The sequence below is a fragment of the Dipodomys merriami genome, unplaced genomic scaffold (assembly GCF_024711535.1).
Source record: "Dipodomys merriami isolate MVZ:Mamm:240054 unplaced genomic scaffold, mDipMer1.0.p SCAF_22, whole genome shotgun sequence".
Classification (NCBI taxonomy): Eukaryota; Metazoa; Chordata; class Mammalia; order Rodentia; family Heteromyidae; genus Dipodomys; species Dipodomys merriami.
This window is the reverse complement of record NW_027203604.1, coordinates 7,092,501-7,119,206: the sequence shown is the minus strand read 5'-3', so window position 1 is coordinate 7,119,206 and position 26,706 is coordinate 7,092,501. Positions and strand designations below refer to the sequence as shown.

The window sequence follows — 26,706 nt, the reverse complement described above, 5'->3', positions numbered from 1 at the left end:
GGTGAGGAAAGCAAGGGTGGGAGGGGAGACCTCATGAGTTCAGGACTTTTAACTTGTGTATGACACTGCCGTGCTGAAGCTTGCGATACCACCATCTCTCTTGTTTGTCCATTTGTGAGAATAACAAGGTTGGTTCATATGGAAGCTGTGGTCTCAGCCTGTGTTCCAGGTTTCCCTTAAGGAAGACCTGGAACTTAGTCATTCCCGCATTTGATGTGAAAGTGACAAACATTTTATATGGGTAGTTGCTGTGGTTGTATATATTGCTGTGGAACTTATTATTGGAGCATAAAATATAATTAATATGACATCTTTTATCAAATACTTTCAGACCCATTGTGTGTTAGTAGGTTTGTACTCTAATAGCTAGAGAAAGCATTGATTCCTTCTTAGGTAGGTTTGTGTTATTGTTCATAAGTCCACTGCTATAAATGATACCCAGTACTGTGTTGTAGGAATTTTGAACATTTCCACATATTAGATCCATAATTTTAGTGAAGTCCTTGAATTACTCTGTGCCTCAGTTTTTTCATCTCTGAAAAGGAACTACGACCTCATAGAGTTCAGTCAATGGTGAAATGAATAGTATATATAATACCTTTAAAATCCATAGTGTCATGTAGTAAATACCCATTACATTTGCCTACAAATACTTAATGAGTTCATATCATGCCCTAGGTCTTGAACATTTACATATGAAGGCTTACAATGATAAGCAGGAACATATGGGCTCTATTGTTTTGTGATCTCCTAAGTCAAGGAATAGAGACATGCTTAATTATGAAGTATAGAACCTACAGATTGTCCACCAGAGGGAGGGTCTACCCTTCTTTGGAGAGTTAGGAATGGATAACCCTGAAGGAAAGACATATAAGAACAGGAAATGAGTTGCTGCTAGCAAGTAAGGGCGAGGATAGGTATTGTTCAGGCAAAGGTAAGAGCCTTGGTACAGGAAGGAGCTAAACACATTAGAGCCCACACAAATGAGCAGGTGCCTTCAAGGGTCAGAGTAAGGGCAGTATGAAATGAAGACAGTGCCTGGGAACAGTGTGGCAAAAGGGAAAGAGCTCTGGTCCTTGATCATTTGTGCCATGGAACAAAAGCATATTTCCTTCAGACCTCACTCTCCAAAAAGTTCTTAAAGTCCCAAATTCACCACCCTAGGATTATTCTTGGCTTTTCTTTTTTCTTGTTTCAAAGACCCAATGAGACTGGACAGAAAGTTGTTTGTAATAACTAATTGTTTAAAGGGAACTAAGATGAACAATAAAAAGGAAAATAGGAAAGGGCTCTTTCTGGTCTGTTGGTTAGCCTGACTTTTACAGTGTGAGATACGGGGTCATGGTGGCTGATCCCACAGTGCCTCTGGGTTCTCAGGATGACATTTAATTCTGCTTGAAGATGGCCTCATATGGAAAGCTCCTGCTGGAGAAAGGCTGATATTTAGGCTTGTGGTCCCAGCCATCCTTCTCTGCTCATAGGAGTGTGAGGCTTTATGATTTTCTTTTAATTTTTTTTCTGTTGTGTTTTTCTTCAGACTGCCTGGCGGGATAATTTTAGCATTTATAGAAAACTGTACTCCCCACTGGGCTTCTGCCTCACCCCTCCTGCAGAGAACGGAGCATGCCGTGGAGGAGCTTAGTTGTTTTCCTTTTCCTTCTAGTATTTTTCATTTAGAAAAGCTATTCATCCCTAATACATTTGAATCTCAGAACAAGCAGGAAAGTTGTTGTTGTTCTTTAAAGAATCTAAAAGTAATGATTTTTGTATTTGACACATCCCCCAGCCTGCATTCCCTACCCCCACCCCCCAAGCCCTTTCAGAGTTAGGCCATGGAGGACTTAGGTTGTATGTTGTTGTGTCCATTGTGACATCCCATGTGTAAGTAGTTACTACTCTGTGAGTAAGTATACCGTCTATGACAGAAAAGAAAGATTATCCACATTTCAAATCATGGTTTGGGGGAAACAGGAGAGTCCGTGATGCAATAGGCTTACTCCAGGAGAAGCTTCCATCCTCACTACAGGTCCAATCTCTTTGTTCTGTCTGGGTTGCTGTGAGCATCTTCCCTAGTCTTTAATTTATCCTCTAATAACTGCTTTAGAGGTCACCAGAGGACCCTTGGAAGCATGGAGTGTGGGTACACAATCATCTGGCAGAAGTCTTCCAACCAGTAAGCATACTTCCACATTTCTAGATCCTCAGCTTCCACACATACTTGTTCAAAGCTGATCTGCCTCATCTCAGACTGTAGTCTCCTGCCTACTGCCCTCTTCACTGTTGTGAACCCTAACTGTAATCTGTCATGCCCCACACTGTGTTGGACACTCTCAGGCACACCAAACAGAGGAATGATTAAAAAAAAATACTGGTCCTAGTGAAGTTGGAAAAGGGAACAAAAGGAATGCCTGGGTAACAAGAATATTCATCAACTAAGAGAGCTGCTTTTTAATCAAAATTGAGGGAGACTCAAAGGCTGTCATGGTAGATAGTATTGGAGAATAACTAGTGTTTCCTTAAACACATAACTGGGAAGAATTATCAAGAATTAAGAGGCATTGCTGCAATAAAACTCCAGTTCCATCTTTTTAAATATGAAAATTTCTTTTAAAAGTAAAAATATATTTATTTAAAAACCATAGAAACTTGTCACTAGCATTGCAAAATATATATCTCAAAAATCACTTAAAAAGATTGTCTTTCTGATTAAGATATATATATATATATATATATATATATATATATATATCTTAATTTGAGGGTTGTAGCATTGCTTAAGTGGTACAGTACAGATGACCAAGTAAGCTTCAGTGCAAGGTTCTGAGTTCAAACCCCATTACTGCCAAATAAACAAGATGTATGCTTCCAATAAATACAAATTTTCATCAGTGTCATCCCTTCCTTCAATCTCCTCCATTTTCCCCACCCATCCCTACCTTCAATAATAGTGTACACTGGATATAATGGCTACCTTTGCTCCACTCTTCATATTCTCTTCTTAATCTGCCTCTTGCTGGTTCACCTTAAAATGTTAGGTATTTGAGCTTTCCTTTAAGTACTATGATTTATTTGTTTATAATTCTTGGAATTATTATTAGCATTTCTCCAAGATCCATTAGAAAACAAACATATATACATCTACCATTGATTTCAAACTTATTTGGCTACAACATGAGTCCATCAAAAAAATTCAGAAGCATCATAAAAATTGATCATAAAAATCTTCCTTCAGAATATGAGATGTAGCTGCTATTAAACAGTATGAAATAGTCTGAAGGTTTGACTTATGGAGTAAATTTGCAACAAGTAACTGGGATACACTGTCCCTGTCCTTTTTTTTTTTTAAATGTGAGAAATTTGTTGTCCTTTCTTGTGTTTCAACAAGATAAATGAACTAATTTAAAATATTTTCCATGCCTCATCTGTCCACTCCACAAGCTGTCAAGGGGCTCGGGTTGGAGCTTGAACACCAGCAGTCCTCAGCCGGGAATACTGCTATTTTGAGGGGGAAAGTGTCGTTTCCATAGCAGCTTGGAATTCCTTTTCAAGTGTGCTTTCACATTTTTACAAGATTTGGTAAGAAAGCTGATACTTGATTCCATTTGCATCTCACTCATTTGCTTGAGTGAGATGAAGTCATTACATTTTTGTTTAGTTGAAAATAATCAGGGAAACTTTAAGAATTGATGTTAGGAAAAAAGTTTGACACAAGTGAAAAACAGGAAGCAAGAAGCAAAATATTGGAGCTATCAAAATTTAAAATGATGAAACTGGACAAAGTTTCCATGTCTCTTCTATATGAATAATGTTTCTAGTTTTTCCTATTTTAATGCTTTGGAGGGGGAAGGTTGAATAGTTTAGGAAATCAAATCATACCATTTGTTTGCTTACAGTCACAATCACTTGAAGTCATCCTATGTATGACTTCATTACATACATCCCTTATGCATGTAAAGGAAAAGCTCTACACAGAGTCAAGAAGTTGCCCACAGCTGACAATTTCCTTCCCTGAATGTAGCAGGGTCAAGTTCTTAAGAGTATTTATACCTAGTGGGATTTGTGGGAGAGGCAGAGCACAGAAATGATAAGTGGGAAAGGGTTTTTTTTTTTTTTTTCCCTCAACTGTTTCTGAGATAATACAGGCAAGTTCCTTTTGGATTTTCTGAATTTTTTCTACTTAATAATGCATTTTAATAGTTCTTTAGGGGAAGTCATAACTTTACTACACTGCTTATCGCTGCTGCCTGCTCATATGACAATACTCTTGTGAGGTATAATATTAAAATCATCTCTAGCTAAAAGTGGATTTTGGCTTTTAGCCTAACACTGAGCAAATAACCTTTCCAGTTCAAGTTAAATGTTCCCAGAAGCTCCTTAAAACTAAATTTTCCTTGTTAAAAAAAGTTACTGAATATAATTCCCTAAGGGTAGGGTTGTGGAAGCTCTTTAAATTAGACTTAAATTTCCCCCCTCCCCACATGTTTGCTGGCTTAGCCTCCCTTGCTAAGAAATGATAGGTACTTCTTTGCTTAGGTTGAGAGATGAGAGTTTTCCAAGGCAGTTCGTTAGCCCATCATATAATTTCAATTCCTGAGCCTCAACTATGACTTAAAGAAGAATATAGACTTGTGCACCCATGCCAGGTACCTTAACTGGGCACTCACTGTGGAATTTCCCTTAAATTTGTCTTTGTGCTTGATTGTGATAACACGGGCCAGGCTTTCTACTGTTTTCCCATCAGTACAGCCTCAAGGTAGATGAAAATTTGATAGATGCACTTATAACCTCTTCAGAGCTTTCTGTTGGAGCTTGACAAGTAGAATCTCCTAAATATTTTAACATGCAGCCTTTAAAGTGACATTTGCCTTTTCTAGGACTACTTTTGACAGTGGCATGTAGTAGTTTTATTTTGATATTATTTGAAAATATCATTTGGGGTTTTATAGAAAAATAAAATATTTATCTCCAGCTTGTTATCAGCAAGGAGGATAGGCATTCTTGGATGGATGGAGGTATATTGCTGGAAAGATTCAAGAAGCTATTTTGTGATAAAGGATTTCTTTGCATTTTTTCCTCCAGTCAAGTAAATTGCTTGTGGGTTCTTGCTAAGAAAAATAATCCTTCTGGCACTGCTTTTAATTTGATCAGGTTTAAAATGTTTTCAGAAAGGTTAAGCTTCCTTTGCAATAGTGTCTGGTGTGGTCAAATGAAGGAATGGCTTTAGAATTGCTAGATTTTCTGTGGCTGACCTTCTCACAGAAGGTTTAGAATTATTGAACAGTTAGAACAATAGCACTTTTTGACTTGACTGTTAGATATGTACCTCTTCAGATACAGGTTTCAAAGCATGTTTTTTCCTTGACTAATATAAAAATTTATTTCCCCATGATTTGTTCAGTCCACCCATTTGGTACACATTTAATACTAATCCACCATTGTTTGTGATTTTTTTGTAATGTTTTTTATTGTAAAAATGTTGTACAGAGGGGTTACAGTTACATGAGTAGGGTAATGAGTGCATTTCATAGCGAGCATTGTTACCCCCTCCTTTATTTTCCCCCTACCATCACTTCCCTCCCTACTTCCCTAACTCATCCCACGCCCCGCCGCCACCCCCCCCCCGCCCCCTGACATTGTAACTTTCCTTTTCAATATAGTGTCCTGTACATCTCATCATCACAATGGTTCAGCCTGCATCCACATTTAAGCATTTTGCAATATCCCTTCCCCTCCCTAAATTACAAAAATGTATATACAAGGTGCAGAACACTGGCATCAAATCCAGTGAAAACAGGGGTTATACCATGGGGGAAGAACCTATGATAGAAACAAAAGAATCACATAGTGTGTTGTAAATACATTAAAAACACTAGAAAGAAAGGAAGAAAAAGGAAGGAAGGAAGGAAGGAAAAGAAAGAAAGGAAGGAAGGAAGAAAGGAAAGAAAAAGACCTCTTGTGTCCCTGTCTTGGGGTACATTTTGCTTAACATTATGTGGTCATATGTACATGGCCTTATTTGTGATTAAAAAAAATATTTGATTACTGATAACTGCACTTTTCCTGCAAGTAGATGCATTCTGTTCTTTTTTATTAGGAATTTTTTGAATAAAAGTATTAATCCTAGAAGTACATAGAAACATTTTATGAGTATCATGAAAAGGTAGCCAAATTTTGAAAAGATCATCATAAAACCTGCAATTTAGAGAAGAAACCCCCAAACTTCCACTGCTCAGGGGTTCTATTTTTAATCTGATCTCTGCTGGGCCCATGAATATTTCACCTGAGCAGGTGACAAGTTCTTCCTTGAGGGCTCTCAGGTGGCTTGTGGTGGAAGCTTGTATTTTGTCATTTTCATAGTGGCTTTTTAACCAGTACGGGTCCAAAGTAGAGGTTGGGTGTGTTTGGGGGCGGGGGGCGGGGGAAGATCCTGTATAAGATTTGTACAAATATTGGAGTGGTGGCATACACTTATAGTCCCAGTACTTGCGAGGCTAAGGCAGGCAAATGATGAGGTTGATACCAGCTTGGGCTACATAGTGATACCCTGCTTGGGGCCGGGGGGGATCTATATCTATCTATCTATCTATCTATCTATCTATCTATCTATCTATCTATCTATCTATCTATCTATCTATCTATCTATCTATATGAGGCTAATTTCACACAAGCCTAGTAATCGCATAAAATTATTTTCTGTCTTACTCATATAGATTTTTTTTAGTAAAATACTTTGTATTTAAAATTATTTCAGGGCTGGGAAGGTGGCTCAGTGGTAGAGCGCTTGCCTTGCATGAATGAAGCCCTGGGTTCTATTCCTCAGCACCACATAAGCAAAAAGAAAAAAGCCGGCAGTGGTGCTGTGGCTCAAGTGGTAGAGCGTTAGCCTTGAGCTGAAGAGCTGAGGGACAGCGCCCAAGCCCAGAGTTCAGGCCCCACGACCGGACCCCCCAAAAAAAATTATTTCATGAAAGAAATAGTTTTTAACTGTAGGCAAAGGCATAAATACATGTTCCTATGTTATTTTAGGGATGAACTTTCGGCCTTTTTGTTGTGTTAGATACATGATTTTTATGCCCCTTCTTTAAAAATATCATTTATTAAGCATAGCTATAGCAGCTAAAACAAAACACCTCCAAGTCTTTGGTGAAAATTCTGAATCTGTTAAGGAAAAATTTCTTTCTCCCATAAAACAAAGTCTGAAGGTGTGGGCTGGTGGCTCATGCCTGTAGTTATAGTTACTCAGGAAGCTGATATAATGAGGACTGCAGTTTGAAGCCAGCCCAGGCAGGAAAGTCTGTGAGACTTACCTGTACTAAGCTAGCCAGAAGTTGAGCTGTGACTCAGGTGGTAGAATGCTAACCTCAGAGAAAGTGTCCAGGCCCTGAGTTCAAGCCCCATAGCAGGTACAAAAAACAAACAAACCAACAATCTAAAAAAGAAATCTGAGAAACACACAGTGGTAGCGATAAGTTAGGCTGTTGTGGGTCATTGATCCAGAAAATGAAGATTGAGAGTGACTATCTGGACTGTGGGGTTGGATAAACCTGGGCATGAAGAGACACATTGGTACTGTATAAGGCCTGGTGAATGATAGTCCTTGACCCGGAACTCAGACCACAGTCGTAAAATGCTGCTACGCTGTTTTGTGAAGGATTATCTGTTCACTGTCATGTTCATTTTGTCCCTTAATGGAACATTATTTTGATAGCTGGGGTGATCTGATTTTCTGACTATTTGTTCTTATGCATAAACTCTTTGCCCTTTGCTTTGGCAACCTGCAAAGAACTGGTGTATTGTCACACGCTGATATTTCCTTTGTTTTCATGGATGAAAGAACATAGCAATGATGACCATGTTTATAATGCCTTTTATATTTGGTGGGCACTTCTGTGACCAATATCCTATTAATCCCCACAATAATCCTATGAATTATATTTGCAAAAACTCCATCGGGGATACTAGCACTCTGGCAGGTAAAGGAAGGGTGTTTGAATTTGAAAACCTGCTCAGGTGCCAGGGACCATGATGAACCTCAAATGCCAACTTTTACTTTTTGTGTTCTCATTTCACTTACCTGGTCAGTAACATTTGAATAAGTTTCTACAGAATGTTTTTCTTTATAATTTACTGTTGAAAACTATCACTTCAGCCTCAGAACTGTTGACTAAAATATATGCATACATATTCATAAGCAAAAGCAGCTTATATTTTTCTACCCCTTTTGAATAAGCTTTATATTTGTACGGAAAAGTAGTTGTGTGGTTTTCATGATCATCTGGATTGTCTTCATCTTTTTACACATCTAGGTGAATAATAGAAGACCACGTTTTAGTGATTTGCAGAGTTATACCATAAGCAGTAGCCATTGCTTAGAGCATGAACATGTTCTTTCACTCATCTGCTTGGGAAATTCATTACTCTGTTTGAATAGATCTCACAGAAATGGAATTTTTAAATATTGAAAAAAAATTCCATTAAATAATAGAGGGAGAGTGAAAAGCTCATTATAGAGGTCATGCCAAGAATAAGTAAGATGGGGCCTACCATCTAAAAATGTTTACTTTTCATTGAAATGTACTTTTCAAGAAGTTAATATTCTCACCTTTTGGATGATTAGTTCATGCTCTGGTAGGCAAATTCCTACTTGAAGTCAGCCAGGCAATTTTTCATGACAGAAATAACATGGCGAATAATGTAGTTAAGACAATTCTATTTTCATGAAGGAAAATTTGTGATGACCTCACTCCTCTGCTGCCTTCTTTTTAGAACCTGCTCATAGATAGCTAGCTAGAAAGACAGAAAACAGCATAGCATAAAGATGTCTTTTGTTCATTGTGGTTTTGAAACTACCAATTCTGATTCTTAATCTGAAAGGGTAGAAAATAGCCCTAAAGGTCTCATGGCTGATGCCCATCTTTTAAAGTTATTATTATAAAGTAAGAAAACAGAAAAACAAAACCCCAAACTCTCACTACTGTAAACATAATGCTCTTCATTCTTGCTTATACATTCACCTCTGTCCAGATGTGTGCATATATGCTGTAATCATGCTATTTATACAATTTATATCCCAGATTTCTCACTTTGCATTATATTATATATTTATATATTATATATTTATATAAGTTTATATATTATGTTTATCCATATAAGCATATACTTATAACTTTATAAATACATTTTATATATAAACATAATATTTATATATTATATATTATATTTAAATATTATATTATGTTTACATTTTAAATTGTTTTTCAGTAGAGAGATCAACTTTTTTGTATCATGGACTTCTTTGGCAGTTTCTGTAAAGCCTATGGGCTCCTCAGGAAAATGTTAGTGAAGGTTTAAAATAAAATACATAAAATTACAGAGGACGCAGCCTAAATACTGTATACCAATAAAATATTTTAAATTTACAATTATATGTACTTTCCTATCAGTGGGTCAAACAACAAGATTTGGCAAGTGTATAGTTATTATGCAGTTTCCAAAAAATTATGAGCCTAAATAATTTGAAACTAAGTGATCTGAAAATGGAGTTGGATGCCGAGAGAAGGTGAAGTCCCTCCTGGCAGGCACTATTATCTCTGTGAAGAAAGGGCTCAATTGTCTTTGGGATGTGAGCAGTGGAGTTGTAAAGTTTTGTTTTTGGAGGGATCACAGCAATGTTCTTTACCTTTTACTACTGTGTAAGGTACTGGGCTAAACTTAGAATTATTGTTTCCTTTAACCTTGAGGGCAGCTTTATGACTAGAAGCAGTTAAGCTTGGAGCCCAGACCCACGTTCTCATCACAAACTGTTGGTTGAAAGCACATTGACCACTTAGACCTCAGAAAGGCTTACCTAACCACTGTGAGGCTGTATCCTGACTTGGGATATGTATATTTGGGAAATGTAACAAAGAATTCCTAAGCAGCCCAAAGGGCCACTTGAAATTAGAGACCCCAAATGTCTTTTCTAGGAGACACATCCAAAACTAATGGTTATGAGACTTTTCTCCTGCCGCAGCCATCCCAGACCTTGAGTGTAGGAAGGTGGTAGTTAGGACTTGGAGAATGGGGGACTGGCCTTGGCCTGCCAGCCTATGGGCAGGTACTGTTCATGCCTTAGCTGGGCCCTCCAAGAAACACTCTGGTAGGGTAGTTCGTCAAGATCTGTGAATGGGAGATGCCTGTATTATTTTATCCTAGATTCAAAAGCAGTTTCAGTAAATATACAGAACCCAAGGATTTGGGAAACAGTTCCTACCTCTATCCAAAAAAGTAGATCAGCAAAGTAGCACTAGCTTTTCATGCTATTTTATATTTTCTCTTAGAATAATTATTGATAAGAATAATTAATCTTTATCTTCGATTTGTTCTTTTGTGAGTTATTTTTAGGCTTTCAAGCTTGAGACCAGAAATTAGCAGAAAATTCATCCTAGTCCTTGCTTCAGTAATGCCAATAGAAAATCATATTTGATATTCAAATAATAAAGATTGTTTTGCCTGTGCTTGGAACAGTAGAATGCTTCTTAAAGCCAATATCTGCCATCTAGGCAAATTGTGAACTCCAAAATATTAACTTGTGAACCAAATAATTAAAATATTAATGGTTCCAACATTAATTCAGAAAGGCCTAAAAGTAGGTGAGTTGAATAGAGAAATTCTCATATATTACACATAACTTTAAAATATTGTAAGAGGTTAGTGTGGCAGGCCCCAGTTGTACCAGAAATGACAGTGTGACTTAGAAAAAAAATTTTTTGTTAAACAGATATTTCGACAGTTCTGAATTCAGCTAATAAAGGATATATTTAGAGTGAGCAGAAGAAAAGAGCATTTCTGTTTGTTTCTGGTAAACAGCAATTTTAAATGATAAGGTTTCTTCTAGGAAACAAGTGCTTTTTAATATTGACATAAAAAGAAATGAAAACACACAGAAGTATTTGGTGACCACTGTGTTTTAAGAGGCTTTCTGTCTTCACCCATCCCCTGAAAGATGCTTAGTGATACTTCATAAATAATCAGAATAAGGCTTGTTCTAAAGCTTTCTATATGCTGGAATTGTATGTTTCCATTGCCTTTAAATTTGGGGGGGGGGAGGATACTTGAAGGATGGAACCCAAACAGGCTGTGAGAAAAGTAAAAATGATAGGTGATTGGTTTTTCTCAGCACTGATAACATGTCCTATTTTGTGATTCAGCAAATGCTGCTATATACTATCAGTGAAGTGCTTCTTTGAACATGAGATTGTGATGTTGCCTTTAATATTTAATTTATTTGCAAGTGCCTTTATATCTGGGTTTTCTGCATGGCTCAGGTATTTAAGTACTGAGGGGAAACTCTACTTTCTGTAGAAAGGGGCCTAAAGAGGAGACACAGGAACTGTTCCAAGGTTGGCTTGTCTTACCTAGCAGCCTCTCACCCTTCACCTCTGTTTTGCTTGGGTTTTGTTAGTTTCATTGCTCCTGTCAATTGCTCTTGTGCCTTCACTAAACTAGAATCTGGAACAAGATCTGTCCAGCCTCACAGTCCACACTAACTACTATGAGATACTACTCATGCAGGGAAGATATGGAGGAGTATGGTATTTGGTCAAGGTTCTCCACAGATCTTTATACTGTGGCCAGTTGTATTTTTGAAAAAAAGACAAGTAGAATTTGCCCATCTTAACATAAGTAAAAGATAGACAAGTAACCAGCAGGCATTCCTAGCTACAGTTTATGCTGATTCTCTGGGTGGGGTGGTCTATGGAAGTGCTTGGTTGCCTGCCATTCAGAAAATTGAAAAAAAAAAAACAGTAATGAATCTTCACCTGAAACTTGGCAGCTACTACTAAGCTATTTTTGGTTGCTGTAACAGAATACCTGATGCTGGGTAATATACAAAGAAAAATAAGCTGTGTTAGCATCATTATTCTGGTGGGCTAGAAGGTTCAAGAAGTGTGATTTGCTTTGTGTAGAAAGGTGGTAAAGTAGAAAGGCCAATGGCCATGTGCAGAGAGGAGCCCTGAACTTTATAACATCTTGTTTTCATGTGAGAACTAATCCAGTCCCATCACACCTAACCCACTTCACCTGTTCAGAGAGGGGACTCCATTACCTTCCACAAGGCCCAACTTCTAAGGCTCTGTATCTCTGCACTGCCACACTGGGGACCAAGTTTCTAGCACAGAAGTCTTAGAGAAATAAGCCATATCAAAACAATGATATAAACTGTCAGTGTATCACTCTTGTAAGTGAAGCTCATGAGGGTACAGGCCAAGATTTTCCAAGAAGAACTCCCCAATTTTGGCTGTGCTTACCTATCTGCTGGCTGTGTTCATATTTCTTGACTCAATTTTCTGCATTTTTTTTCCTCCACGAGGTTTGTTACCTTTAAGAATGCCCTTCCCCTTTTCTCATCCTACCCATTATGCAGTGGCTCTCACCTGCTAGTCTTCCCAGGAACTCAAGCCTATTTTTGCTTGCTGGCTTCCCCAGATCTTATATCTCAGATCTTAGATCTCAGATCTTACTGGGTAGCTCTGAGCCATGTGGAAGTCCTGTGCTATCACTGCAATCAGCTAATGTGCAGCATAAGCATTTCATACAACATCTGAAATATAAGATATTAATCACAAAGACTTTAGAGGAGCCCGCTTTTCCTTTTTTTCATAAGCCTTCAAGTTAGCATGATAGAGCCTATCCCATTCCATGTGGCCACAATGATACCTGGCTCTTAGAGTTCAGATTGGTGTGCAAGGGACCTACCTGCAATCTCATACCAGTTGGCGTGGCCTTGTGACCTGAGCTGTCAAACGAGAATCATACCTGCTTCTTTGTCCTGTACCTAGTGCCCCTGTGTGGCTGCCATGAAGCCTAGTCTCTGTTGGCATTTTATAAATGAGTACAAGTTGTAGTACGTTGGAAACCAATGGAGAGTCAAAGCCACCTGCATTTGTGCTCTGCCAGTCTCTCAGCCTTCTTTCCATGCTAGGAGGCTTTATCTTTCCTATTGTGATTATCACTACAAAACTTTTGTTACAGCGGTTTCTGCATATCAGATAAAGTGCCTTGGTTACAAGGGTGTATCTTCATCATTTTTTGTATCTCCTTTTGCATTGTTCAAATTATCTTTTGTACAGATGATGCTTGATAGGCATTGATAGGCTGAAGCAATGAATCCATACTTTACAAATAAGGACTGATCATTCATTTAGTTTCTATTGTGTGCAGTCAGGTGTTCTGCTGTATGTACCACACTTTCAAAAGCTCATATTTGATAATCTTCTTTGTGGTATATCTGTTGATATAAAGTAAAAATGGGCTAGGAATGTGGCTTAGTGGTAAAGTGCTTTCCTAGCATGCATGAACCTTCAATTCCTTAGTACCACATACACAAAAAAAGCTGGAAGTGGCACTGTGGCTCAAGTGGTATATAGCACTAGCCTTGAGCACAGAGAGGCTCAGGGACAGAGCTCAGGCCCTGAAGTCAAGCCCCAGGAGTGGCCAAAAAAAAAAAAGTATGACTCTGCTGTTGATACATGGTTTTCAGAAGTCAGTTATTAGTCAGCTTTTGTCTGAATTTCTATGACCTTTCCAGTTCTAAAGCTCTTTTGTGATTCTTATTTAACATTTTCTTAGCACCAACAATGACTTTGTTTTGAATAAATGTTGCCTCATATCTGATGGCCTGCACCCTTGCTCATTTTTCTCACCCTGTCTCTTGTCCTTGCTGAGCTCATCTCTCTGTCCTTTCCCTTTTAGCCTGCTACTTGACTTTTTCTTGGCTTTCTCACCTTTTGCAGAGTGACTCTCACCAAACAAAAAGCGATGAAATAGATGGCTTCTGATACCTATCATAAATAAGGATTTAAATCAACGTATTTGGCACCATGAGCCATTTGTTGTAATAATGCTCTGCACTTAAAGTGCAGAAATAACTTTGGGTTAAAAAGGCAGAGAACTTCCCACAGTCAGAACTTCTGTACACAGTTGTTGGAGGTGTGGCTTAAGTGGCATGTCACCAGACCTGTGTGGAAAATGCCAAGCAAGTGCATGAGACCCTGAGTTCGAGTCCCCAAAAACTGCTATACATAAGTGTACAGAATTAGGTTTTTCCACAGTTTCATCATGTTCATGTGATTGGTTATACTTAGACTGCTGAGATATTTCTATGTGTTGAATTAAACTGTGTATAAATTGTGCATATAGAAACAGTCAGAATCTGCAATCTGGCCATAAGGTCCTCATATTTCAATGCACCCTCTCCTGCTCACCTCTGCTGCTTTTTATCTCTAGACAAACAATTTCTCTTTGTATTAGTCTCCTCTTCTCTTCTCCACCTGCATCTCACTGGCATATGGCAGGGATTGCTTTTCTTGGCAAGTTGTTACACATCTTTCCCCTCCCAACTGTATAACTGAACATTCACTGAATCACTGTTCTCCAGTACTGGTCAGTATTGCAGTGCCCATGAGTGATTGACATAATGACTGCTGATAAATAGAACATAAATCTTTTAAGTAAGTAGTGTTGGGAACACAAATAATTCTGCTGTGAAACCTGTACTTAGTTAGCCAGGTACTGATGTCTCATACTTGAAATCCTTGCTACTGAGGAGGCTGAGATCTGAGGTCTGGGGTTTGAAGCCATCTTGGGTTGAAAAGTTCATGAAATACTTATTGCTAGTTAGCCTGCAAAAAGCTGGAAGTATAGGTATGGCTCAAATGGTAGAACACTAGCCTTATGTAAAAAAGATGAGAGCAAAGACCCTAGCCCTGAATTCAAGCCCCAGTCATATTGCAAAATAAATTTTGCTTAAGGACTTGGAACAGAATGGAAGTTTCATCTTCAATCATAACCATAGTGACATCCAGTGAGGCCAGTACTCCCGGTTTGAGTGTAGAATGTTAGCTTGCTGACTAGTATCTGTGGAAAACAAAACAAAAAAGGAATTAGCTAATTTATCATTATCATTATCTTGTTATGTGTCTGATAGAGAAAACAGTAATTAAAATAAAAAGCATCCATGCCTGTCTTAGAATTGCCTACCTATTTATGGAAGAAAAAAGATTCATAAAACTGGTAAAACAACAAAATCATATTATAAATCATATTAACAGAAAAAGGGGAAGGAGATGTGCTTTGAACCTTCAACTCCTTCACAGCTCATCATTTTTTGATGCCCTCTGCCAAGCTGTATGCTCAAGGCAATCTAATGATATACAAAGCCTCATTGGCAGATACTTTATTACTTCCTCAGTGCATTAGAATCCTTAATGGCCTATGCCACTGGAATAAGTATGGAAATCCAGTCCCTGAAGGAAGTATAGTGGTCTATAAATCATATTTGCCTGAGGATTCTCTCAGCTCCTGACATTGTGGAATAGGTGAACAAAATGTATGCTTTCTGAATTTCCTGGTACTAAAGTATCAGAATAATGGTCAACTTTTGACTTAGGACTGTGTACTTAGTGGTTCTCAAAGTGTGAGACTTGGGCGCAGCAGCATTGGTAGCGCTGAGGACTTCTTAGGTGTGCTGACTCAATGACCCTGCCAACAGATGCACTGCAGCTCTGAGGGTAGACCAGCATTGATAGTTTAACCAGGCCTTTGGTGGCTCTGATGCTACTCTAATAGCTCTGCACTTAGGTCTGTAATCAATGGTCTCTTTTCACTATTGAGGAAACAGAAGCAAAGTCATGAAACTTGACAAAAGTCTATTGGAAAGATTCAGTTTACTTCAACAACATTGACTGAGCAGTTTCAGGTATCTTTACAGGGAAAATATAAAAGGGAATGACAATTTTAGCCATTTGTGTTGGCCTTTTCTTTCCCCCTTGCCATGCTAGTCTCTGTCTCCCTGGAATTCAGCCCTTTCTTGGCCTTGTGCTACACATGCAATGTGATGGTTCTCAAGGCTACCATTCTGGGATCTCATGAAATTGTTGTCCAGAAACTGGCTTCTTACACTTTTCCATGGCTTACTGTCATCTCACACAGTAAACTTCAGGAAAAATCACCCTGCTTTTCTGAACTTTCCTGTATTTAAGTGTCCTGTAATCTTATCATCCAGAAACTCTCTTCTATCGCTGATAGAATGTGGTGCTTACCCTATAGAACATGATGCTACCTCTACCCTCATTTATTTTAAACTTCAGGTAGCTGCAGAGGTACTCTTTCCCAAGAAAACAGGCTGCCCACTTCTTACCTTGAGTGAATATCCTTATTTAGAGGAGGATCTAGAATCATAGTCAACATGAGAGCATTGAGTAAACAAAAGAAAACAAAACCTTTTCCAGTTGTCACTTTCCTGTAGTCCAAGTTCAAACCATTCTTTGATTCAGTGTTTCATATCTTCTTTCTCCATCAAGCATTTCTCTTCCTTGCTGTTACTCTGATCTTTCTTAAATGTATTTCAGTCATTTACAGCTGTCTAGATTCAGATATTGTGACCTATAGCACAGGTAAGCAACCTAAGGCATGTGCTCACAGTAAATAAGGTTTTATTGGAATAGTCTTTCTGACATATGTACAACCTGTAGCTGTTTTTGTACTGCTGTGGCAGGGTTGAGTTCATTGAACCTAGAACTGTATGACCTGCAAGTGTAGAATATTTCTAATCCTATACTTTAATAAAAAGTCAGTGGCCAGTAGCATAAGGTTTAATCTATTTATACTTAATATAAAATATATATATTTGGGATTTTTTTTCCTACCCTGTTAATATGGCTTTCTTAATTAATAAGCCTTTTTATCAGACAAGTTGAGACCATTAGAACATTTTCAACTTAACTTTTTCTCTCCTTATAGGCTACAGTTGCCATCTAAATTTTCTTTCTATTTTAAATCCAGAAGATGTTACAATTATGATTGCTATTATTTTCTTTTAAGTTTACTACATATTATTTTGGTTGATTTTTCTCTTCTTGTAGTTTGAAACAGAAAAGAGAAAGTTTTTAGGATTTCCTCACTCTTGAATGATAATTAGTCTGGATACAGACCAAATTTACTTACCCTTCAGAAATGGAAGACATCGTTTCATTGTCTTTTATGCACTGTGGCAGATTAGACATCTGCTAACAATATGATGTTTCTTCTTATTGCAGGTTTTAGGATTATCTCTTGATTTGAGTCCTAACAAGTGTCTAGGATGTGCTGAAAGAATTATTACTATTTTTATTAACTTGTGGCCTTTCCATACATCTGAAAACCAACTCTTTTTTTTCTTTCTATTCCTCTACATGCAAATAGGGAACAGATCTCATTTGTGTTTTGTTGTCCTCCTTTTTGATTTTTTTCTACTATGTACTATTCAGTCCCTATGTACAATTGATAGGCATCATCTCTCAGTTGTGAATTTAATCTTAAGTGGCATTCATTGCATTCAGTAGTCTCGGCTTTACTGGACAATAGTGTTTATAGTGTTCAGCCAGTGTGAAGTAAAACTCTCAACAGAAAGCAAATGAAAATGGAGTTTGGAAATGGTATGATGAGTACACTACATAATGACTTCCCTGATAGGTTTATAGAATTCCTTGTCCTTAGAAGAACTTATTTGGCATTTAAGTAAAACTTCACAACTCTGAGTAAACTTCTTACAGTTGGGTTGAGTGTATTACACTTGTATTACACTTTATTATGACTGTATTACAGTTGTATTACACTTTATAGTTGGGTTGACTATCTAATGACACTGGTTTTGTCCTCAAAAATGATGACTTCTGGCCTTACTGGGAGAAGACATGTCTCAGATGAGCAAGGATTGAATCCTCATTGGGCATTTCTCTTTTTCACCTCTACCTGCCTTTTTGTTGAGAGGCCTCAGTTTAGTAAAGAAGTTAGTGATGACAGAGGTTGGAAGATTCCAATTTTTGCTTAGCTGAGTAACAGCACTCTTTCCTTCTGTTAAAAGATCATATTCAATTAGCAAATAGGAAACACTTTCACCTGTCATACATCTGTCAGTACCTGAATTTATGCAGTTGCCTTGTATGTTCTATATTAATTAGGCTCTTAAAAGATTGTCTAATTATGCCTTGGGCTCCCTGATACAAGTGTTTTCTATTATAGCTGCCAACACATTTCAAATGATTGCAATTGACTAAAACCACCAGAAAGAAGAATTATTGAAAATGTATTGAACCTGATACTAAGGATTTCTAGAGATACTAAGATAAGATACTGAGTAATGCTGTCATGGAGATGATGTTTTCATTTTGTGATTTTTTGCCTCCTTATCTTTCTCTCTGTCTTCCCCCTCCTGTCATCACCCCCTCTGTGTGTGTGTGTGCACACTTATAAAATGCTTAATTATACATTGAATCTGAATGTACTGGGAAATCAGATAAAGGCCCAGAGCATAGCATCCTGCAGGGACTAATGAGAGAGAAGACAGCTCTAGTGGCCCATGCTGTCCCCACCCCCCTCTCTTGCTCACACTCTGCTCTAGCTCTTGCTCTCACTCCTCCTCCCACTTCCCCTCCTCCCTTTCTTCTTCCTTCTTCCCCTTCACCCCCAATGACTTAGCGATAAGGAGAAAGCCACTGAAGGATATTAAGCAGGGGCTGACATAGGATTAATGGAAAGAGAACGACTTGGCAGCCCTGAAGAAAATGAATGGTAATAGAATGAAATAAACTATGTTAGTTAGGCCATTCTGTTCTATGTAAGGCACCATGGTAGAGGCAGAGGCAGTGGCAGTTGCTATAGATGGGTAGGAGAAAATCAGAACAAGATAGGAACAAAATAGGTAAGACTGAGTCGCTGATCAGATGTGAGGGTGAAGAGGAGTTAGAAGTGCATATCTCTTACAATTTCTGATAAACTATTATAGTTTCCCTAAGGAAATTTATAAGTTCCTTTTCTATGCTGTATGAATTCCTTTTGGGGGGTGGGTGGTCTCAGGAAGGAAAATACCTATAAAAGAATTGTAGTTGCAGCAACATCTGATCTCACTGTAGACTTTTTTTTATTTTTATCTGCAGGAGTGAAAAGTTGAGCTTTTGATTTTTCTGTTTCTTCTGCTTTCCAAACCTGATCCTGTACAGCCAGTTTTTCCCTAACTCTCAAGTATTGGTACACAAATCTTACATGTAGTGAAACTGTTTGATTTTTTTTTCCCTATTTCAAATAATGAATGTACTGATAATATTTAGAGCTAATTGTATGCAGTTTAATTTTCAGATTTTCATTATTGCTGTTTTTATTTTCATTTTCTCTTCCCCAGACATTGTCAGCTATAAATGTTTAACAAAATTATGCCCTTTGGGGTGATTTTCAATTTTCTCAGTTTGGGAGGCGTATTTTTGTGTCAGTGATGAAGGGTTCAGATTTGGATTATTAAACACTTGAGCCCCCAGTTTCCACAATGGACCATTTAACATTTTCCATTTCCTTGTAAATGGAAAGCTTGCTCATTAGTATGCTGTTTGGGTGTTTTCGAAGACCTCGTGTACTTTAGGAGTATCTGCCTGCCCTCCAACCCTGTATTCTGTCTCTTGCTGTACTGTAAGGCTGCTATCGGGAGGCAAAACAAAAAGAACCTCAGCATCTGTGGGTGATTTACAGGCACAGCTGGGGCCTTTACCCGAGCTCTTAGGCAGGTGGGAGAAGCATGCGAAAGATTTGAGCTTTCCTAACCCTCAAGAACTATTTGGCATTTCTGGTGGGGTGTTACTGTAGAGGTTTATTTCCTTTAGAGTGAGCAGACTGCATTGCCACAGATGTTCTTGCCACTAAGGCCCTTGGAGGGTCAGGACTTGTTGATGTAATCAGTTTTGTTTTCCTTCCCTCCTCTAATAGCTATTATTCTCTGAAGTGTGGAAATTGGCTGAGTTACAGAGTGTGAATTGATGTTCTCCTCTGTTTTAACCCTCTAGAAATGCATCTTCTGCAGACATCGGGTAAAGAGGGTCTCTGGAGCGTGCATCCAGTGTTCCTATGGCCGATGCCCAGCTTCCTTCCATGTCACATGTGCCCACGCTGCTGGGGTACTGATGGAGCCTGACGATTGGCCTTACGTGGTGAACATAACGTGCTTCCGCCATAAGGTTAACCCAAATGTGGTAAGGCCTACTCTCTTTTCTCTGACACCGAGACTGCATCTGGATTTCCTTCTGTACACTTAGGGTGCTTTAATTGGCTCTATTACTTATTATCAGCATGTCCAGACTGTGAGTTTCTTGAGGACAAAGATTATGCATTATGATTTATAGATATTTGTCCAGGATCCACCAGTGTCTTGTGTGCACTTAGACAATAAATACTACTGAATTGTTTGAGTGAATGAGCAGATGAAAGAATGAAACTGTCCATTCTGGTTTTGGAACTGTGTACAGGGCCTCTGAATATGGTTGTACAGATTGTGCACTGCACATATCCAGTGTTGGAGATCATTTCTTCAATGTGAACAGTAAACAGTACCACCTGGGATTCTGCAATGTACAACCTGTAACTCTACACTGTTCCTTCAGGTTTTATTAATCCCTCCTAGAAGAAATGTAAAGCAACAGTATTGACAAGTGAAGTGACTGGGGGTTTGGCCAGGAACTTTTGAATACTTGATACCTTAGAATGGATAAAGGGGAGCATGAAGGCCTGGGAAAGAGTAAGGATAACCTCATAGAAGACTAGGAGAGAAGAATAGAAAACATTCATTAGTTTTCTTCATTTCACACAGGTCTTAACTTTCTCTGGAAAAATAGTATTTGCAGCCAAATAACATGTGACTTTAACTGTAGTTCAATTTACTTATTTTTGGTGAATGAGGTTTTCCCTCTATTTCAAAAGCCTAAAAACAATTATGAGGATAGAGAGATAGTGATAGTTGATTTGCCATGGTTAGTTTTCTAATTTACTGTCATTGTTTTTGGCTAACAAAGCGAAGACTAAAGCATTGTAGAGTTGCCCTGCTTTGCTAGATTGCTCTTTTTGTTATCCTTGGGAGACTTGGCCACAGGCTATTTCAGCTTAACATGCTCTTCCTGACTGTAATAACCTCTGATGAGCAGTCTGCCAAGCCGCTGGTATTGACTTGTGGAGCCATGACCCTACACACAGCAAATCTCCCAGCTCTTTGTAATGATTACAGCAATTTCCACTGGTGTCTTGAGAGATATTTGACATTTGTGGGTTGGGACTCTGTGCAGATGTGTGTGAATGCCCAAATGTACAGTGATGTCATTAACTGTCATACATATTTTAACATTGTTTTCCATTGTTTCAGGTCATTCATTCATGCTTTTTCCTTAGTATCTTTAGCTGATGTGCTCTTGCTAAGAATAGTATTATGTTCAGGAAAAAATACGTTTAAAGACTTATACTTTGCCATTTACAGTGCTGTCAGTAATGTTAACTTCCTTAAATGACCCACGTGATTGCCTTGAGCATGAGCAAGGTCATGATCTTTAGGGCCAGAATGGTTGGTGATCACACTTAGTTTCTGCCAATAAGATCTGTGTCACTTTATGTACAGTTCTTATTTCTGAGCCTCAGATTCCCCATCTGTGAAAGATGGTATCAAACCTAACTACATTGTGCTCCATTTTTAACATTCAAAGTTTGAAGCTCGTACTACTGTCATTTCTCCTACTATTACTACTAGTGGTGCAATACTTTTACCTGTTCAGGGAAACCCAAGTTCAGAAATATTCAGTTTATGTTCAGATTAATGCAGTCATGACTGTGTCTTTAGTCTGTACCCTAATATTTGTTGAATGCCTAACTACGAAGTCAAATAGTGCTAAGGTATTTATCTATAGCTTTGCATGGGATCATGCACTCCCATTTTAATATTCCAATGCACTGATTATGGATGATTATGTTGAAGTTGCTATTAAAGAGATCCAGGTGTTTAATCAGGATCTCATTCCTCTTAACTCTGGTGTGTGGTTTAGTCAGGCTTGAGTTACTAATGAATTTCATAAATGATAGTGAAAAGAAAATATTTGACTTTAAGGAGATTTAGAAACTACTTTCCCCTATATTATAGAGCTACTTTAAGCCTGGTATATTTTATAAACGGAAGGAAAACATAATTTACAGCATGACTAGTCACAACTTTTCCTTATGAGGAAAAACAATTTAGTGTTGCTACATTGCCTTTGAGTTCTGTAGGTGAAAACACTATATTATGGTCACTAGATTTCTGAAATAAAGTCTTGGTTGGTATTACTTTCCCATTCTTCTTCAATTAGACTCCAAGAATGGATTCCTTCCCAAAAATGTTTGGGAACTAACCAGAGGGATTTATAGAACCTGGCAACTTTGCTTAAAAACATTGTGGTTGCCCTATTTTATTAAGTGTCTTTCCCTTTTCAAACATAAAATGTTCAAATTTCCTCAAATATTTCTCTTCTTGTAAATGATGAATGCTAGGGCACATGCTTCCTAGAGTAGGAACTATAGTTTGTCTATACTCTCAACCATGCCTTATTTGATTATTTAAGGGTAATGGGCAATTGCTGAATCATAGCAGTGAAAACTATTAAATAAATGTCCAAGCTAACTTGGCAGCCTGAAGGAGGATCTTGTACAATGTAGAGGAAATGAAAATATAAACTGTTGATTTAATAGAATCTCCCTTTTTATTCACAGAATGGTTCTGATTTTTGCCTTCTCTTTTTCCCAATATTTGCCTTATCCATCAAGAAGGGCCATCCAAATTCTACTATTCCTTTAGTGTCCTAAGTTTAAACATACAAGTGTATTCAGCATTATTGAATTTATGGGATAGTTATTCTGGATATAGCATAAATTGTATTTCAGCTACACCTAGATAGACATAAATGATAATTAAAATGCTGTAACCAACTTATCTAATAAAATTGGCAACCAGCCACTCTTTTGTCGACTATGAAAAAAATTTGTCTAGTTTATTACAGTACACTATTTCATTGGGTAGTAAGTATACTTTGAAATTTAAAAGACAAGTATTTGAAAAAAAAGGTAGCTTTAAAATTCTCAACTATATATATGTATATATATATAAAGAATATTTAACAGAAAGCTCATGTTTAATCCTTGTTGTTTTAACCTAAATTTTAGCATTATATCTATCCATATTCTTACCAAACACTTTTTCAATGGCACCTGCTGTCTTTCAAATGTAAGCTCTCATTTGGGACTTAGATGCTGCAGGAAGCTGATGCACCAGTTCAGGTGAGCGGAGATGGGGAACAGCGGCCATATCTTGGTTTTGGAGACACTTCGAAGATAGACTTAAAGGCCTTGGTAAGTCAGATGTAGTGGAGAAGGAAGGGAGAATTTCTAGTTAATTGAGAATCACAAGAATGAGTTTTGCCTATATTGTTAGGCCTTAGTATTGGGACTATAAAACACACCTTTGGGTTGAATTCATTTTCAGTTTCCTTTTTATTTTCCCTCAATGTAAAACCTAATTAATTGTTCAGTTTTACTCTCTTTAGTTTTTCTCTTACATTTTTTTTTTCCAACAAAGGGAACCCAAATTTAGTTAGTCATTTAAAGTGGTCTGGGTAGTGTCATTTCCATAGACTCATGTAGGTGCCTCAGATCCTTCATGGCTTTGTATTAAACTGGTGACAGAATTGTTTGAATGGTTATTTTGCCTTTAAGAATTTTGATATTGGGGCTGGGAAGGTGGCTCAGTGGTAGAGTGCTTGCCTTGCATGCCTGAGGCCCTGGGTTCGATTCCTCAGCACCACATAAGCAAAAAGAAAAAACCCAGAAGTGGCACTGTGGCTCAAGTGGTAGAGCGCTAGCCTTGAGCTGAAGAGCTGAGGGACAGCGTCCAGGCCTAGAGTTCAGGCCCACGACCGGACCCAAAAAAAAAAAAAAGAATTTTTATATTATGTTCAATAAATTTTATTGTAACAAACTGTACTCTTTCTGTACAATTATTTGGTATTTGTGTATTGCTTATGTCTTCTACATTTACTTCCAGTGGCCTGCTGAATTTGCACTCACATGGAAAAACAAGGAGAAAATTCTGACTGAAACAGAAGTACAGAGTAAAGAATTCTTGACAGAGATTAAAAAAAAATTATAGTGATTCAGACCTGAATCTGATCAATATTCCTAAATCTAACATACACTTAAAAAAAGTCCTGTATATTTCTATCAGTAGAAATGTTTTGTTGCGATCTTAGTCCTTTTATCCCAGATTATAGAGACTTAAGGTCAGATTTACCTTAGAGGGAAATGCTTAGCCACAGACCTTTTATTATATTTACATTTGGAACCACATTTCCCTTGTTTTCCTTATTAGGGAAACCCAGTGTAGACAGAGTTTTCTTAAGAAAATTAAATGTATCTTATTTCAACTCTTAAAACTCAATTGCTTTCTCCTAGCTATTTCTTCCACCACTTCCTTTGGAAGGATCAAATCAGCAAACACAAAGCCTTTCTTCACCATACCCTGTCAATAGAATGAATGGAACATCAGAAAGTCCCCCCAAAATCCCATGCTCTTGGCTTAGAACCCTTAGGGTATGCCATGTTTTTCCTCACCATCTTAGGAAGAGCCTTAATCTATCCTGCCTTTTGCAAGTCCAGCTAATTAGTCATCAGACCTGGCTGTGAGCTGTGGAGGAAAATGTCCCTGACACCAATCCATTCTCATACCAACCTCACAGCCCCAAGCCAGGGACTCTTGTGTCTCTTGAGTTTGCCTTATGTCCTTCCTCCTTTTCCAAGCCTTTCAAAATGTGGCCATTTGGTGAGGGTCCTTGTGCCAAGCCAGTCTGGCATGAGCTGCATTGGTTCTAGTCCCACTTCTGATAGTAAGTATTTAACAAGGTATTTGAATTTGTAGGTAGAGACAGCAGATGTTTCCCATTGATGTCTTCAATTTTAATAAACGATGGATACAGAATTTAATCAGAATGGAGAAACGATGTAGGACAGAGAAGAACTTGAGTCTATGCTGTGGTATTTCTCCTACCTACTTGAATCTTGCAGAGCTTCCAGTAGATATGGTCTATACTGTTTGGCTGGCTCAAGATCAGAATAGAAGCTATATTTTGCTGTGTACAGTTGCTTTTTTGTGTGGATTTGCTGAGGGGGAGGGAACCAAACTCTGGGTTTCATCCATGTTAGGCAAGTTTTATCCTCCTAACCCTATAATTACTCTTCTGGGGGAGAACGGATTGGTCATGGGGCTTGAACTCAGGGCTTGGGCATGGTTTTCTGAGCATTTTCACTCAAATCTAGTGCTCTTACTACTTTGAGCCACAGCTTCACTTCTGGTTTCCTGTTAGTTAATTATAGATAAGAGTCTCGTGTACTTACTTGCCTGGGCGGGCTTTGCACTGCAGCCCTCAGATCTCAGCCTCCTGAGTAGCTGAGATTACAGGTGTGAACCACCAGTACCCAACCTACAATTTTGCTTTATATGGAGCTTAAGGCACCATTCTAGAATTTACTCTTAACAATCTCAACCCATCCATGTAAGGACAGTTTTTCAAGTAATAATATCTTGAACTAGACTCTGATCCAGCAAAACTACCTTCTTACCTGATGTCAGAGCCATACTGATTTGCTTTATTTTAGAAATAGCTGACATTATGCTTATGAGCTAAGGATTCATATTCATGTCTTGTCACCTTTGAGGACAAAAGCTAACTTCTCTGAAGTGTGTGTGTGTGTGTGTGTGTGTGTGTGTGTGTGTGTGTGAGAGAGAGAGAGAGAGAGAGAGAGAGAGAGAGAGAGAGAGAGAGAGAGAGAGAGAGAGAGGAGAGAGAGAGAATTAGTACAAATTGATAAAGTTTTAAAGTGAACAAGAGAGTTAATATCTAATATTTGATCATAACAATCATAGAAGCATATCAGCACTTTTCATTAATTCTTCTTATGTTAGAACACTTGTTAAGAGTGGCACTGAGAGTATTTCAGTAAGAAGCTAAAACTGTTTTAATTGCTACTGTAACAAAATAGAGCTTTTTATAAAACTTAGATTTTCAGCTCTTTCAAAATATGGTTTGGGTTCTATGTGGAAAAATGTGGCTTCATCAGAAAGAATATTTTCCTAACCCTCTTATTCTGGGTTTGTAAAACTGCCTATTATTGGGCTGGGAAGTTGGCTCAGTGGTAGAGTGCTTGCCTTGCATGCATGAGACCCTGGGTTCGATTCCTCAGTACCACATAAGCAGAAAAAGCTGTAAGTGGCTCTGTGGCTCAAGTGGTAGAGCGCTAGCCTTGAGCTGAAGAGCTGAGAGACAGTGCCCAGGCCCAGAGTTCAGTCCCATGACCAAAAAAAAAAAAAAAACAAAAAAAAACAAAAAAAAAAACAAAAAAACACCCAAAACAAAAAACAAAAAAAAAGACAACTGCATATTATCCCAGGCTTTAAAAAAAATCAATGCCTAGCAATCATTAGGCCCTGAGTTCAAACCTCAGTATTGAAAAAATAATTTTTTTAATTTGCATTTTGTAGGTATTGAGTTTATCCCAAAAGTAAACTCATCAGAATCCCTGTTTTCACCAACTCAAAGTGTGCCATGGAGACAGGGAGTCAGTCAGTAGGCTTAGGAGTCCGTTGTGCAGGGTGGACTGTATTAGGAAATAGGGATCTGGGATACCAAGGACCACTTAACTGGTTACATTCTTTTTTTTAAAGCATAGAAAAGGTGTATTTTCACATAGTATTTAGTCAGTTTTTCACAGAATTAATAGTTCTTCCTTGAAAATTTAAAGCTTCTCAGCAGTTTATACTCTTTAAAAAATAATTAAGGCATATTCTATCATCTGGTAGCTAGT

At 38.0% G+C, this 26,706-nt stretch overlaps 1 protein-coding gene across 4 annotated transcripts in view; it reads left to right on the top strand.

Annotated features, from left to right (window-relative positions):
* Positions 1–26,706, top strand: part of Kdm4c (lysine demethylase 4C) — a 315,679-nt gene that overhangs the window by 244,455 nt on the left and 44,518 nt on the right. For 3 of the 4 annotated variants that reach the window (XM_070033227.1, XM_070033228.1, XM_070033230.1), the window contains 2 exons: positions 19,851–20,036; positions 23,101–23,202. In XM_070033227.1, coding sequence (XP_069889328.1) covers positions 19,851–20,036; positions 23,101–23,202 — 288 coding nt within the window. The remainder of the gene's footprint in view (positions 1–19,850; positions 20,037–23,100; positions 23,203–26,706) is intronic. The other variant, XM_070033229.1, reaches the window with a different exon arrangement.